Source organism: Condylura cristata, unplaced genomic scaffold (assembly GCF_000260355.1).
Source record: "Condylura cristata isolate star-nosed mole 26May11 unplaced genomic scaffold, ConCri1.0 scaffold00011, whole genome shotgun sequence".
Classification (NCBI taxonomy): Eukaryota; Metazoa; Chordata; class Mammalia; order Eulipotyphla; family Talpidae; genus Condylura; species Condylura cristata.
In genome coordinates this window covers 5973433-5988998 of record NW_004567112.1, presented here as the reverse complement: position 1 = coordinate 5988998, position 15566 = coordinate 5973433, and the positions used below count along the sequence as shown (strand labels likewise).

General features: G+C 53.8%; 1 protein-coding gene across 1 annotated transcript in view; it reads right to left on the bottom strand.

The window, feature by feature from the left end:
• Positions 1-1082: 1082 nt before the first annotated feature.
• The window catches only part of SFXN4 (sideroflexin 4), a 25520-nt gene continuing 11036 nt past the window's right edge, over positions 1083-15566 (bottom strand). The window contains exons 10-14 of the mRNA XM_004680977.2: positions 15357-15432; positions 13109-13224; positions 9484-9569; positions 7489-7606; positions 1083-2652 (exon numbers count right to left, since the gene is read on the bottom strand). Coding sequence (XP_004681034.2) covers positions 2575-2652; positions 7489-7606; positions 9484-9569; positions 13109-13224; positions 15357-15432 — 474 coding nt within the window. The 3' untranslated portion in view covers positions 1083-2574. The remainder of the gene's footprint in view (positions 2653-7488; positions 7607-9483; positions 9570-13108; positions 13225-15356; positions 15433-15566) is intronic.

The window sequence follows — 15566 nt, the reverse complement described above, 5'->3', positions numbered from 1 at the left end:
TTATGAGGTTAGTTTTTACTAGTACGGTTATACTTTCTTGCCCAGAAAAATGTCTGCAGATAACTTGTCTTTATTGGGCCTGCTTGCTTATTCTTGGTGTTAGACATTGGTTAAAAATAAAAATGAGCCTTTGTTACCTCCTTGGGTTGGGAAGCAGGCAGGATCAGAAATGAGGTTGTTTCCTGAGGCAAACGATTAAATCTGCACTTTGTGAAAATAAATTCTAACATTTCTCCCCCTCTCTTGTATAAATTATATTAACTAATGATCAAAGTGAAGATTACAAACGCATAATGCAGAAATAAAGTGGAGATATTTTGATATGCAACAGTTTTAGGGAGATGAAGAAATTCTCCCCACTCCAAACAGAAGGAAAAACCCTTTATGTGAACTGCAAACGTGCAGTTACACGGGTAAGAAAGAAGACCAGTTTGCCAGGGAAGGGGTAGGTTCCAGCTCATTCCTCCCTGCCCTACTCAGCCCCCACCTGAAAGTCTCCTTCAAAAAAAGATGCTCACCTTTCTACTGTCACCTGTCAGAGGCTACAACTCCCCCAGTCTGGATTAAAAAGATGTGGTCCATATACACAACGGAATATTACTCAGCATCCAAATAAACACATGGCCTTTTGCAGCAACATGGCTGGAGCTGGAAGGGATCATGCTTAGTGAGATAAGACAGAAAGAAAAGGAAAAATACCTGATGGCTTCTCTCATAGCACGAGTAGAACGGACCAGGTGAGAAAATAATAATGAGCAGCTATATCCCAGACATTTTATGGGGGTGGAGTGGGGCATGGGATCAAAAACGGGGGGGGGGGGGGGGAACGCACTGGACCGTGGTGATGGCACACGGGTGGTTTGGTGATGGGAAGCCCATGGGGATTATTATTATAACTAAGATGGAAAAGGGCAAAAAATTATGTAAAAATAAAACTATTATATTATTAAAAAACAAAAAGCTCACCCAGTCCTCACACATTTTATTTAGTCTTGTTTGGCACAAGCCGGTGACTGTACTGAGCCAGCTTCAGCTCATTCCCACTGATTTTGCCCTTGACTATTGTGAAATCCCTTCGACTGGAAGGAGCCACTATTCTTACCTAGCAAAAACTGAAAGGCCTTGAAAGTCTGAAGATTTGGGACAAGGTGTGTTGGAAGCCTCCTGCAGTCCACAGGTGCTCGGGACGTCGCTAGGAACCGTGTTGTACCCTGGGGTCTAGGGAGCACCTAACGAGCCACTGTGGTACGGCAGGTGCTCAGGGAGCGGAGAGTCCTGAGTCAGGACTGTGACTCCTGAAGGCTTCCTGGAGGGAGTGGCTAGCATCAGAGGACGCCTAAGCAGGAAGTAGCCTCGAGAGGGCACAGATTGGGCACAGATCGTGACCACAGCTCACTCGAGGAACTGGATGTTGGTCCGGAGTAAGGAAAGAGTGGCAAGCGGTGTGTGTGATAAAATGCTCTTGTCTGCCATGGGAAGGAATGTGGACTTGATCCCAACGCCCTGGGAAGCCATTTGAACCAGACAAGATTTGGAAGAGCTGGTGGGGGCCTGGCTGGGCGGGAGCCAGACCAGAGATGAATTAGTGCCGGCAGGGGGCACTGTTGGACCGAGTCTGCGGACCAGAGGGCCCAGACAGGGCAAGCTTAGAACCTCACTCCGCTGGGCTGGGGCTACAGAGGAGGCTAAGAAAAGGCCGAGGGCCAGGCCAGATAGTAACTAAGGGGCGCTGCAGTTCCGAGACTGGGAGGGGTATGGCTTCATGGAAGTGGCCAACAGCTGGCTGCAACGGCACGTGGGGCCATGCTCAGGGCCGGGCGGGTCAGAGGACATCTAAGCGGCCTGGAGTGGCAGCCCAGCCAGGGGCAGAGCAAGGTGAGAGAGATGCTGGGGCAGCCTAGGGGCGACCGTGCTCTCTACAGGCTGCTGTTTCATGAGGCCATGAATCAAGCAGTTTCACTGCAGGGGGGAGAGGCGGCTGGCTGTGGGGACCCGACAGGGCCGGGCCAAGTGGAAGGGGTGGAAGAGCCCAGGGCACTGCAGCCCTCCCTGGAGGAGGACGGGGTGGGTGTGGGTGGGGGAAGGTGCCCCACTGGCAGACTGCCGGGGGTTTCCCCAGGCGGCAGCCAGTGACACAAAGGAGCTGGGTGGCCTGGAGCAGAGTGGAAGTAGTTGCCCAGGAAAGGGATAAGCTGTAGGAAAGGATGTTTGCTGTGGCTGGAGACCCCCAGAGGTTCCTACTTATCTCAAGGTGGGCCAGCTGATGCCTGTGTCCTGGGTACCCTTCTTTAATTTTTTCAAATGCTCCGCTTTACACAACATTTAATAGTAACCTCTCAGGAGCCTTTCGGCCCTGGACAACCGCATCTGAATCGCCCAGCCCCAGGGGTGCTGGAGGGGCTGGGCCAGACTGGACAGCAGCTTCAGTTCTCTCAAGACCCCACCAGCCTTGACACCGTCTGGGAAGTGGAACTGCGGCACCTCTGGGATTTCCAGGAGACTTGGCAGAGCTCTTGAAAAGCAAACCTTGAGGAGAGGAAGGTTTTCAAGCCAAACAAACTCCCCTAAACCTCCCTACACCCCTCTGTTGTAGAAGAGCTCCGTCTCTTCCGTGGCGGCCTGGATTTCCTTCTCAAGCTGACTGCATTGTATCTGAAAGACAAAGCGAAGTTTGTAATGTCCAAAGTAACTTTTCTTGCCTTAGAAGCAAGTTAAAAAAAAAAAATTCCAGGCCCTCCCTGGTGGCGCAGCGGGTTAAAGCACAGCACTGAGAATCTAAAGCCGCTTCTGCATGAGTTCGATCCCCGCCTGCCCGGGAGGTGACCACATAGCGTGGCAGACCTCTCCTGACCCGCCCGCTGCTCCCCTCAGCAGTGTACTTCGATATTCAGCCTGTTCTGCTCCCCACTCTGTCTCTGGTGAAGCCTCTCACCACCCCTGAGCCTCTAGCCTGTACCTCAGTTCTGTATGCACAAATAAATAAATCTTAAAAAAAAAAAAAAAATTCCAGAATTTCACAGTTCAACTTTTTTAGTGATGTCCAATCTACAGCAAAACTAATGTAACCTTGCTTCTTAGAAACTTCCTGGTGGTGGCCCTCTCTGGTGGCACAACGGGTTAGGACGCAGCGCTGCAAGCTGGCTGCAGCCGCTTCTAGTGAGCTCCATCCCCTGAGCTCCATCCCCGGCCAGGGAGGGACCCCCAGGGTGCCACAGTCCTCTCCTGCCCCGCCCGCTGCTCCCCTCAGCAGTGTGCTTCATCCATCTGCCTGTCCTGCTCCCCACTGTCTTTATTTTTTGATGCATACAGAACTGGGGTACAGGCAGAGGTGCAGGAGCGGTGAGAGGATTCACCAGACACAGGGGGGAGCAGAACAGGCCGACTGAGAAAGCACACCGCTGAGGGGAGCAGAGGGGAGAGGCCTGCCGCGCCATGTGGGTCACCTCCGGGGCAGGGATCGCACTCACGCTGAAGTAGCTCCAGCCTCTTAGTGCTGTGCCCAACCGGCTGTGCCACAGGGAGCAGCAGTTTTCTTTAAAAAAAAAAAAAAAAAAAAAAAAACTTTCTGGTGGAAAATATCAAACAAATAAATGCAGAGGAGTGAGAAGAAGCTTCAGGTTCTCGCGGCTCAGCTTTAACCACTAACAGTTGCCAGCCTCGCTTTATCAAGTGTCTTCCACACCCAGGTGAGGCTTTTCCCCGGTAATTTAAGGCAATTCTCAGGTGTATCACTTTACCTACAGCTACTTTGGTATGGACTTCCAAGTGACAAAGTCTTTGTTTTGCAGTGACTAGGCCATCATCTCACCTCACCAGACCAAATGAACAGGAAAGCCTCAGGCCAGCCACATTTCTATCCAGCACGGCCGCAGGGGTCGAGTGGACACTGGCGGGCAGAGGCAGCACCATGCTGCTTGGGAAAGGCCACACCTCCCTGGCGGGCCGGGCTCCTTAGGGTTCCAGATGCCTCGTGGAGTGCCTGAGGTCCTGGGCAGGGGCCTGGTGTTGAGGGTGACCAGTAACACTCACAACGGCTACCTGTGTGACCATAGAAGGGCAACAGCACAATGGGCCTGCATCCAGGTGTACAGCGCCACGTCAGCTTTCTAAAACCGCACCTAGAGCCTATCTAAGAGACACTTTCCCCTTACAGCACACGCAACAGCTGCGGATCCCACCTAGAGGCTCCGTCTCAGCTGCTGCCCGGGAGCAATAAACTACTTGCTCAGCCTTCCTGCCTCCCATCTTTCTTCCTTGTGGCTGGCCACAAAAATCGGGACAAAACACCTGGAATCTTCTTGGCAGTGGGCACTGCAAGTGGAGTTGGCCGTGCCAGCTGGGGAAGGTAAGGAAACTGGTGCCACAAGGCCCAGGACCCTTCAGCCGCCTCCATGCCCACGGGAGTTATTTTCAAGGCCCAGCAAATGCCCAGTCTTGATGTGGGAGGAGGTCACAAGGGTAGATGGACTCCATGTCCTGCCTCTGGCCTCTGAGAGCCCTGTCCCCCTTTAAGTCTGGCACAGTCCACTTTCTGCCTCTGGAGCGGAGCCTGCTTCCTTGGCCTGGCCTGCAGGTCCAGTCGTCTAGCCTCGAGCATCCTGCCATCCTTCAGCCACATGTACCCCGCCATGGGCATCCCCAGCCCTGCACCTGACACTGGGAGCGTCCCCTGCCCATCCCTATTGCTGCTTTGCTCAAATTTATTCCATTTCCAAAGCCTACCTCTTCCATGCAGCCTTCCTGGGTCAGCTGACAATTCCTTTTCCGATCACCCCGTGTTTACCTTCAGTCATGCCCCAGCCATGTCCACATGTGCCAGTTATCCTCACAAAAGCCGGCAGCAGGCTGCCCTCTGTCCTTCCACAGCAGCAGAAGGCTAAACAGATCCTGAATTAAGACCCCGTCTCCCAACCTCCTCAGCTGTATGGCTTCGTCACATAACTGTTGGGTGCAGAAGAGTCGCACAGCCCCCTGGGATGGAAGACCAGGGTCCACCCCTAGGGCCAGTGGTGTCCCAAGATCAAGGAATCAACACACAGCTGCCTTGCCTAGAATGGCCACCTCACTTTGCGTGAATGCGGAACAGACTCCCACCTTGTTCAAGGCACTCTCCTGATCCTACAGCCAATGGAACCCTCGCATCTGCGCCCTTCCTTGCATATTCTCTGTCCTAAGCCAGGAACATGGCGGATCCCATTCTCACTTTCAGCCCCAGTACGAGCACGCACAGTTCTCACAGTTCTGTGTTTCTCTCGAACCTATGCAGATGCTCAAGTGGGACCGCCCCTAGGGTCTCAAGAGGCCTTTCCCAGGCATGCAGATGATTTTCAGCTGAGAACAATGAAGGTCCTAGAAGATTGAGGACCAAACCCTGCCTTCCCTTAATCCCTTTGCCCTTCCCCTAGTCCAGGAAGAAGCTCACAGCTCCCTTCCCCCAATCAAGGAGGAAGCCACGGCCACGCCCTTAGCCGCCCCCCCCCCCAGCGCCCCCCTTCTCCCACATGGTCCCTTCCCCGTGGTTTCCTGGAGCCTTCACCCCATTCTCTAGTTCAGGAGATGAATCCTTTCGCACAAGAATAGCAGGATTTGAATCATCATTACAGTTTACCCTGTGACTGGTTATTTGGTTATTAAATTGATTGTTCCCTCCACTAAGCCATTTGATGCTGCTTTGGCTACCTGGCCAGTCCACAAAGAGCCCAGAAGGGTGGGTATCTCCTCCTGTGTCCCACCACCATGGACCTACCCCAAGCTGACGAGCACCTCCACTTAGAAGCCCCCCAACTCCCCTCTACAATGCAGAACAAAGACCTCTATTTCCCAAATGCAATCTCCCCTGAAACATCTCCCTTGCTGCCTCCACAATAAGGTTCTATCACCTTCTGGGGTTCTGAGGTGTCAGCATCCCGCCAGAGCCCAGGCTTTTAGCCAGGCCCACCCGACCCTGCCACCCCATAGCCGAATCACCTATGGGGATTCCCTAGTTCCCTGGGGCCAGCTCCTGCACGACTCCTGTCCTGGCATCTTCCTAAGTGGTTGAGCTACTTCCAGCAGGTCAGGACTCCCCCAGCGGGTCAGGATTCCTGGGCTGGCAGCTCCAGCAGACACCACAGCTCAATCCAGACCCGCGTGAGCCACCAGGCATGGCTTCTGCATTTCCTGCTGCCCGCCAGAACACCCCTCAGCCAGGGCTGGAGGGAGAACACAAGAGCTCGGGAGGAAACCAGATCGCAGAGGCAGGAAATCCCAGGAGATTAAGACTCCTGCGATGCCTGTGCGGTAGGCGGTACCATCACGGGCAAGGAGCCGCTGACTGCAGTTTTGTAACCCATCCCTGAGAATCAAAATATTCTTCCTTCTACAATTTTTTTTTTAAAGATTTATTGATGCATACAGAACTGGGGTACGGCCAGAGGTGCGGGGGGTGAGAAGACTCAACAGAGACAGAGTGGGGGAACAGGACAGGCAGATCCACTGAAATCCACTGCTAAGGGGAGCAGCAGTGGGTCAGGAGAGGTCTGCTGCGCCCTGTGGTCACCTCCTTGGCCGGGGATTGAACTCATGTTGCAGTGGCTGCGTAACTTCATAGTGCTCTGCTTTAACCCGCTGTGCCACCAGGGAGGGCCCTACAATCTTATTTTAATGCGCTGCTCTCCCCCCCCCCCCCCACTCACTGCCTGAGTGAAGGACTCCAAACCTTAACTCTACAGGTCACTCTGGAAACACACAGGCCTTGGAGCACATGACTGACTTAACTCCAGGTTCAGAAACAAGCACAGGAAATGTCTGGCTGAGAAAATTCAGAAACTGCTACCAGTATCTAGGCCCCTGATCCCAGCCAGCAGCCCTCGGCAGAAATGCCACTATCTGCATCTCTGGTTAACAGATAAGGAAACTGAGTCTCAGGGTTGACGCAAATGGTCCCAGGTCACGGAGGAGCTGGGAATGGGGTCTGACTCATAGCAGGTGTAAGACAGACCACTGTAGACGGTAAGGCCCCACACAGCCCCGCTGACTGCCCGTCACGCTTAAGGTACAACGGCACTCAACACTACTAAATGCCAGGTTGCAGTCACTGTGGCCTCGATCTCACTGTGGCAAGATCTCAGTGTCCACATGGCTAGTGCCTCCTGGACTGGTCAGTCAGAGGTGGTCTTTCCCATCACGGCATAAAGTCCTACTGGGTCGATACCAGCAATGCAATGGAAGGTCTGGAATATATTTAAGTGGCTCACAGGTTGGGAGTCTCTTGGTTTGTGTTTTAATGCCCCAGAAAAATGCTCCTGATGTACTATTGAGAAAAAAGAGAACCCAAGACTGACGGGGGGAGGGGACAGGAGGGAGAATGGGAATGTGTGTAAAAAGTCACCTTGTTTCATATTTTTGTAAATGTTGCAGCTTTATAGGAAGGAAATAACTTATTCTTATAATGAGAGAAAAAAAAACTTTTGTGGGTTATTTTTAGAAAGTCAAATGGGGGGCACTTACCTGTCCAATCTGTGGGAATATACTGAAAGACACCGGCACCATCAGCCCCATTACCAGCACGGTACAGGACAGCTTTAAGGTCCACAATGACCACGGATGTTGCTGGAAAATCTGGGACCTAGAAGAGACCAGGCACAGCTCAGGTGCAGGCTGTGTGGCCAGCCCTCCCCCACCCGCACCAGCAGGCAGAACCGGTAGCTGCACTGTGGGGTACTGACACGCACGCGTGTGCACACACACGCAGCCCCTGAAGGGTTAAGTCCTTGCCCCAAGTCAGATTCTAGAACCTGCACTCCCTGCCTGCCTCTGCTGCCTGGATGTCACATCCTCGATGACCTTTCAGAGTGGGCGACCACGTGGGAAGAGAAACCCTGCCCAGAGTCCAACGCCTGGGGGTGCCGGGGCCCAGGGGCTAGGCCACTGAGATCGTGCGCTCCCAGACAGGACGTGCCCCTGCTGTGTCTTCCAGCTGCAGGTGAAAGGGCTGGGTTATCAGAGCCGCGGTGGTCACCCCAGGTGGCTCTGGGATGGCGCCTGTGAAGCCACCTGAGAGTCTGGGGGTCCCTGGGCACCCAGCACCCCTGGAACATGCAGACCGTCTCTCCCCACCAGGGAGCTACAGTCATCCAGGCGGAGGAACACAGCTTCCCAGGAGGCCAGCTCCGAGGCCGGCCACAGTGCTTCAGGCCCGACCCAGCAGACAGCCCCTGTCCTGTGGGACAGCCAGGAAGTGACAACTGGCTCTGCCTAGGCCGCTGCCCCGCTTGACGTCCAGTGGGGGTTTCCTAGCCTGGAGTGGACAGTCAGCACTGGGCAGCTGAGCCCGGAGACTGGGGGCTGAGGACAGGCATGCCTTCTCTGGTGCGCCGTGACACTGTGAGTTACGGGCAGGTGCGTGACGGGAAAGGAAGCCGGCGCCGTGCAGGAGGGGCAGGATCGCCACTTGGCTTCTACATATGGTCCACCGGTGACATCTGCAGCCTGTGTCCAGCAACCTTGTGGCCTAAGTGACAGCAGCTGGCTTCTCAAATGGCCGCTCTGCTCCCAGGCCCTCTAATAGGCCACTTCTTTTCTTTCTTTTTAAAAAGATTTACTTTTCTTTTATTTATGCATACAAGAACTGGGGTACAGGGGGGGGAAGATTCACCAGAGACAGAGCAGGGACCAGAATAGGCAGATGGACTGAAATACACTGCTGAGGGGAGCAGCAGGGAGACAGGAGGCGTCTGCTGCATCATGTGGGTCAGCTCCCTGGCTGGGGATCGAACTCATCCTGCAGTGGCTGTTGACAGTTGACAGTGCTGAGACTCAGCCCCTGTGCCACCAGGGAGGCCCTCATGGGCCATTTCTTCTCAAAAGGACAATTGGTGTTAACAACTCCATCTAATGTCTGTAGTGCTTGGAATGAAGGGGAAGAAGAGGCCAGGGAAGGGGAAGAAGAGGCCAGGGAATGGCCAGTCCCAGCTGGGAGCACCTGCACCCACCCAAGCCCGTCACTCCAGAAGTGGGGAACGTGCTCAGCAGGTTTAGGGACGCACCCAAGGCTGGAGCTGCCCCAGGACGGGGCCTGACAGGGCAGGTGGCTGGAGCCACATTTGGATCCACCTGCCGGAATCAGCCCTACCGTCCAAGCTGTGAGGAAGCATAGAGCAGGAAGATGACAAGCAGCGTGTCTGCTCCCTTCCGCCCTAGGTTTAGTATTCAACAAGTTTTATAAGGATTTTGACGGCCACGATGCTGACTCCCACCTGGGAGCTGGGAGCTTATACCTCTGCTTTTCCATTCCTTTGTCCAGATCTTTTACAGCATTTCCCTTTCGGTTTTTACAGCAGTAGCTGGCACACAGGCGTCATAAGCATAACCTGTCTGCGCTGCAGCTTCTGCTCCAGGAGATCGCGGACGTGGCACGGTGGGGCTCTGAGCCGGCCGCCCCGCCCTCCCCCGGCAGCCGGTCTGCTCTCCCCGCCCAAGGGGTGGTTTCTGTTGGCTCCTTACCTTTTGAAAAAGAAGGAGAAGACTTCCGGAATGAGAGCTGAGGTCCCAAAGAGCAGCGCCCTGGATGTCGCCGTGTCCCTCACAGCCTGGTGGACGGGAGTGGGAGGAAGCAGCTTAGCCTGTGGCGTGGGGGGGTTGCCGGCGTCTGCCCCTCCTCGCTGAGAAAATGCATGCAGGCCGGTGCCCGGGAGCGCGAGATCCCACTGTGGCCCCCCACAGCTCCCCACCACCCCGAAACACTCACTGTGCACAGCAAAGGCAGCTCCAGGCGATCCGCCCAAGGGCCGGAGCGGCAGCTGGAGCGTGGACACACTGGGCCTGCCCAGGACTGCTCCCTTTTCCTTCCAACCCACCAGCCTCTGTACCCTGAGCTGCACCCCTCATCCGGTTACCCCAGCCTTCCAGCAGAGGACTCCCCCAGAAACCCACTCCGACAGCACTGGGGTGGCATCATGCCCACACGGAGTGCACGAGAGTCCACCTGTAGGCACCTGTTTGCTGCTGTCAGTAGCCCACAACATAATTAAACCTGGCAGGAAATGTCAGCAGCCTGTGACATCCTGCCCTCCTGCCCACGCCACACGTGACTGTGCTAATCGGCCACACGCACCATTTCTGGGGAGTCGCCCGGGGCCACCTGAGACCTCCCAGGCAAACCAGACCATCCATGACGCGCACCAATATCAGAAGTGAACCCCGGCATCAGACCCAACCCCGAAACAGCACTGCTGGTCCCCAGGTCGCCAGACTCAGACCCCACCATCCCTGCCCCCAACACTCCCGCGCTGGGTTCCTGCCTCTGGGCCCTGACAACCGCCACCCATCTCGGCTCCTCTCCCACACCGGCACCCCCGCAGGGAGCTTCATGCTCCCCTCGCCCCTGCCTTTGCCCCCCAGGACAGAGGGAGCCGAGGAGGGGGCTCCCAAAATAAATGTTCAGGCACCACGAATTTAGTCCACTGCCTCGCTCGGCTTTGGCGAGAGAAACGCAGCTGCTGAGCAGTGTGTCCACGTGGCCGGGCAGGCTGGCTCCCTCAGTCCATCCCGCGTGCCGGGGAGGACGTGTGGCCGGGCGGGGCTGCCAGGCCAGTCAAGGGCAGCACCACGGACCAGGCCCTGAAATCTGATCAAAGGGGCCCTGTTACAATCAGATATTGCTGCATACGCAGTTTCTGAAATTTTAGCCAAAAGAAATAAACCTTTCGGTGACAGGGAAATGACAAAAAGAATGCTTCTACTTATGCACGGTAGCAGACGCTACTCTGAAGAGACAAACTGTTTTGAAAGCAAACCATCAAGCCTTCCTCTCACCCACCTTGGCCTTCAGACAAACAGGAGCCCTCCTCGGGGATGGACTGGCTCTCCCCAGCTGGCCAGGCCGGAGGCTGCTGCCCTTTAGGGAGGCTCAGTGCTCCGGTTAAGGGTGAGGGTTTGGGTGCTCACAGCCCAGCACTGTGCCTGGTGGGAGGGGGCGCTGAGGAGTTGCTGAGCCCAGCTCACCGCCCCAACACCGGCAGTGCCAGCTGAAGTGACCACAGAGCTTATGAACCTGCGCCCATAAGTCAGACACAGCGCTATCAACCACCATCCCATCAACTTAAAAAAATACAATTAAAATTATTTTTTCTTCAGTTACAACACAGCTATGTTTAAATTGAGTTGAAGAGAAATGCAAACATATGTCCACACACACAGCTGCATGATTCATCAAGGCCCCAAACTGGACACCACCCCATGTCCCCTGCCTGGAGACGGAGAAGCCAAAGGCGCTAGCTACCTCCCTCGAGAGGAGCCTGACCAGCCACAGGCCGTCTGTGACCCAAGGGGCTGACTCTCAGGAGTGAAAGGAGTCAGATACAGACAAGGCGTGTGCGACTCACTTACATGAAATTTCAAGAAAAGACAAACTGCTGACAGGCAGACCAGGGTTTCCCCAGGATGGGAGCGGGAGTGGGGAGAGATGGCGGATGGGCATGGGGGAATTCTGAGGCTGAGGCCATGATTAAGAGTGGACTGTGGTGTGTGAATTGATTAAAAGTCATCAACCTCTTTTCTTACAATGGGTGGATTTCATAGGATGGAAATGACACGTCAAGAAAGCTGTTAAGAGCCCTCCCTGGTGGCACAATGGGTTAGGACACAGCACTGCAAGCTTGCTGTAGCTGCATCAGTGCGAATTCGATCCCTGCCCCGGAGGTGACCCACAGGGCGCAGCAGATCTCTCCTGACCCCCCTGCTGCTCCCCTCAGCAGTGTGCTTAGCCCATCTGCCTGTTCTGCTCCCCACTCTGACTCTGGTGAATCCTCTTGCTGCCCCTGCACCTCTGACCTGTACCCCATTTCTGTATGCATAAATAAATCTTTAAAAAAATAAAATAAAAAGAGTCCACATCCTGGTACATATACTCAATGGAATATTGCTCAGCGATCAAAAAAAAAAATAAGCACGTGTCTTCTGCAGCAACTTGGATGGAGCTGGAAGGGATCGTGCTTAGTGGAATAAGCCAGAAAGAAAAGGAAAAATACCGCATGGTTTCACTCATAGCAAGAGCATGAAGGACCACGGGAAAAATAAAAATAATAATAATTATATACCAGAGACATTTTATGGGGGTTAAGTGGGAAATGGGATAAAAAATGGGGTGGAGGGGGGAGTGTTCTGGACTGTGGTGATGGCACACGGGTGATCTGGAGATGGAAAAAGGCACAAAATGATGTAAAAATAAACAATTATAATACAAAAATAAATCAGGCTCCACCGATGGTTATAGGTTCTTAAAGCTGATTATACCCAGAAGCCACTGACGTGACTTGAGCAAGAGAATATACTATCTAAAACTACAAATTACTAAAAATTGAGGTTTTATAAGAGTCTGGGCTTTATATCTTATAAGGCATTGGGTTTCCACAGGCCATCTTAGACAGCAATTGTAAAGATGAAGACTAAGGAAATCTGCTGTGAGGGATCAGGGAGGGTGTTGCTGACGCCCAGGAGTCCAGAGCTGACCAGGAAGGTGGGGGCTGAGCTAGAAAAACATCATCTTACACTCCCAGAGGGCCAGGCACGTGGCCCAGATGGGGCGGTCAGTCTTTCAGGCCAACTGGCCAGGCTAAAATGTCTAGCTCTTTGACCAAAGATCAACTTGCCAGTGGGGTGGTTTCTACACGTGTAAACAGCAACATCAGCTGACTTGAAGTGAAGGTCATCACCTCCACAATGTGGGGGGTAGTGAGCTGGACAGCTTGAAGAGCAAAACCTGAGGAATCTCAGAGAAATTCTGCTGCAAGACGATAGAGTCCATGGTTCCAGCCCACCGACCTGCCCACACGCCCCCCAACGTATCAGTCCCTACGAATGCATGAGGCAATTATTTGAAATAAATCCCTTAACGCGTGAACAGATGCAGAGAGCTACATGGCTAATGCCCTGTGGTGCTGCTCCCCCGGAGAACCCAGACTAATGCACCATCGTTCAAACGTCAGGGCGCAAATGGAAGCACCTGGAGAGTAAGCCAGCAGGAAGGCAGGCTCGGAGCAAGCAGGACATCACGGGGTCCCTGGCTCTCGAACGCGAGCGTCAGTCCTCTGCCACAAGGGCAAGCGGCCCAGCTCTGTCGTGCCCCTACCTTCGTCCCGGCTTTTCTGGAGTAGCCTATGACATTGCCTTCCTTGTCCATGACCTCAATCCCCCGCATGGGTTCCAAACTTCGGGACATCATGACATTCATTCCACTGATGTGGGCTGTGGCCATGAAAAAGAGAACACAACAGAGAGAGGTGTTTCCATGAAAAAAGGCCCACTCTGAGGGGCCTCTGCGGTGGCGCAGGGCTTAAAGACAGCACTGTCAAGCTATTGCCAGCCGGGAGTTCGATCCCCAGCCAGGGGGTGACCCATGGGGCGTGGCAGACCTTGCCTGTCTCACCTGCTGCTCCCCGCAGCAGTGTGTTTCAGTTAACTTGTCTGTTCTGCTTCTCATTTTGTTTCTGGAGAATCCTCTCACCCCCTCCCATGCCTCTAGCCTACACTCCAGTTCTGGTATATATAAATAAATAAATCTATTTAAAAAGGGCACTTTGGGCCCTTCCTGGTGGTGCAACAGGTTAAAGTGCTGCACTGTAAGCTATCCACAGCCACTGCAACATATTTTTGGGGGGAGTCAAGACTTACCAATGGCTGCCCCTCCCTGAGCCACTGTAGAGATCACCTGACATGGCACTGGCCCCTCAGCTGTGAATCCTACTGACAGCCAGCAGCAGGGGCTCAGCCTGAAGCCCAGTCTCCAGCTCCCAGACAGGATGGCAGGGAAACCCTGGGGCCCTTGAAATACCCCCCTTAACTGCTTAAGCTGGCTTAACCATGCTGCAGTAAAACAACTTCCCAAAGTTTAGCACTAACATTATCCCCAAGCCCAAATATGGAACGTGAACTCATGAACTCACAAGCTGGTGACCTTGAAACAGCCAGTCGTGTCTTTCTCGCCCACCAGCTGGACCCCCCATTGGCCTGTGCCTCCCTGAGTGGATCTAGGACAACCTCCACCCTGCACAGGCTCCTCATTTGAGAATGGGAATAACAGTACTGTCTGCCCATAAACGGTCTCCAGGACACGTGCAATAACCCACGTCCAGGGCATGTCTTTATACAGGTAGAGCACAGTCATCAAATGTAAGCTGTGTCCTGCACCCCCATGTTTACTGCTGCTCTGTTTACAACTGGAAAGACATGGAACCAACCCAAATGCCCAAAAGTAGATGACTGGATTAAAAAGATTGGTACATACACACAATGGAATATTACTCAGCGAGCAAAAAGACAAACACATGCCTTTTGCAGCAACATGGATGGAGCTGGAAGGGATCATGCTTAGTGAAATAAGTCAGAAAGAAAAAAATACTGGATGGTTTCACGCATAGCAGGAGCATAAAGGACCAAGGTGGGGGGATAATAATGATCAACAATATACCAGAGACATTTTACAGGGGTGGAGTGGGGTATCAAAAATTGGGGGAGTGTTTGGGATTATGGTGATGGCACACGGGTAAACTGGTGATGGGGATTACAACTGAGAAGCAAAAAGGCACAAAATGATGGAAAAATAAACTATTATAAAAAAATGTAGGCTCTCCCAGATGGCACAGCGGGTAAAAGCGCAGCACTAAGAAGCTAAAGCCACTTCAGCATGAGTTCAATCCCCAGGCATTGAGGTGACCGCAGGCCGCAGCAGACCTCTCCTGATCGGCCCACTGCTCCCCTCAGCAGTGTGCTTCATCAGTCGACCTGTTCTACTCTCCACTCTGTCTCTGGTGAAGCCTCTCACCGCCCCTGCACCTCTGGCCTGTATACCCCAGTTCTGTGTGCATAAAAAGTAAATGAATCTTAAAAAAAGGAACCTGTGGCCCTCGCTGGTGGCGCAGCGGGTCAAAGCACGGTATTGAGAAGCTAAAGCCGCTTCCGCATGAGTTTGATTCCCGCCTGCCCAGGAGGTGACCACATGGCGCGGCAGACCTCTCCTGACCGCCCGCTGCTCCCCTCAGCAGTGTACTTCGTCGTTGATCTGCCTGTTCTGCTCCCCACTCTGTCTCTGGTGAAGCCTCTCGCCTGTACCCCAGTTCTGTATGTACAAATAAATAAATCTTAAAAAAAAAAAAAAAAAAAGGAACCCGTGTCTCCAGGCTCACGCTCATCCTTTGACAACTAAAGGCGAAGCTATGGAGAAACTATCACCTCTCAAACCAAGACTGAATCTGGGCCTGGGAGCCCCAGAAGCCACAAACAGCAGCACTGTCCGCCACCACCAGCCCCCAGGAGACCCGGGGGTCCCTGCAGACGGAAGAAAAGCTCAAAGACGGCAGAGGTAGCCTGCCTCCTCTCACCGACAAGGAGGACGGGAAGGGCTTTCCGCCACAAAGCATTGTTCAGGGGCGCCTTCATCAGCAAACGGGGGGCTACCTAGAAGCAAGAGAACAGCGCTGTTACACAGGACAGGCATCGCCCGGCAGCCTCCCCAGCACGGCGCTGGCGTCCCCGGTCCCCAGGGCCCGAGACACCCCGGAGCTGGCGCTGCTCGCCCTGACGCAGGCCAC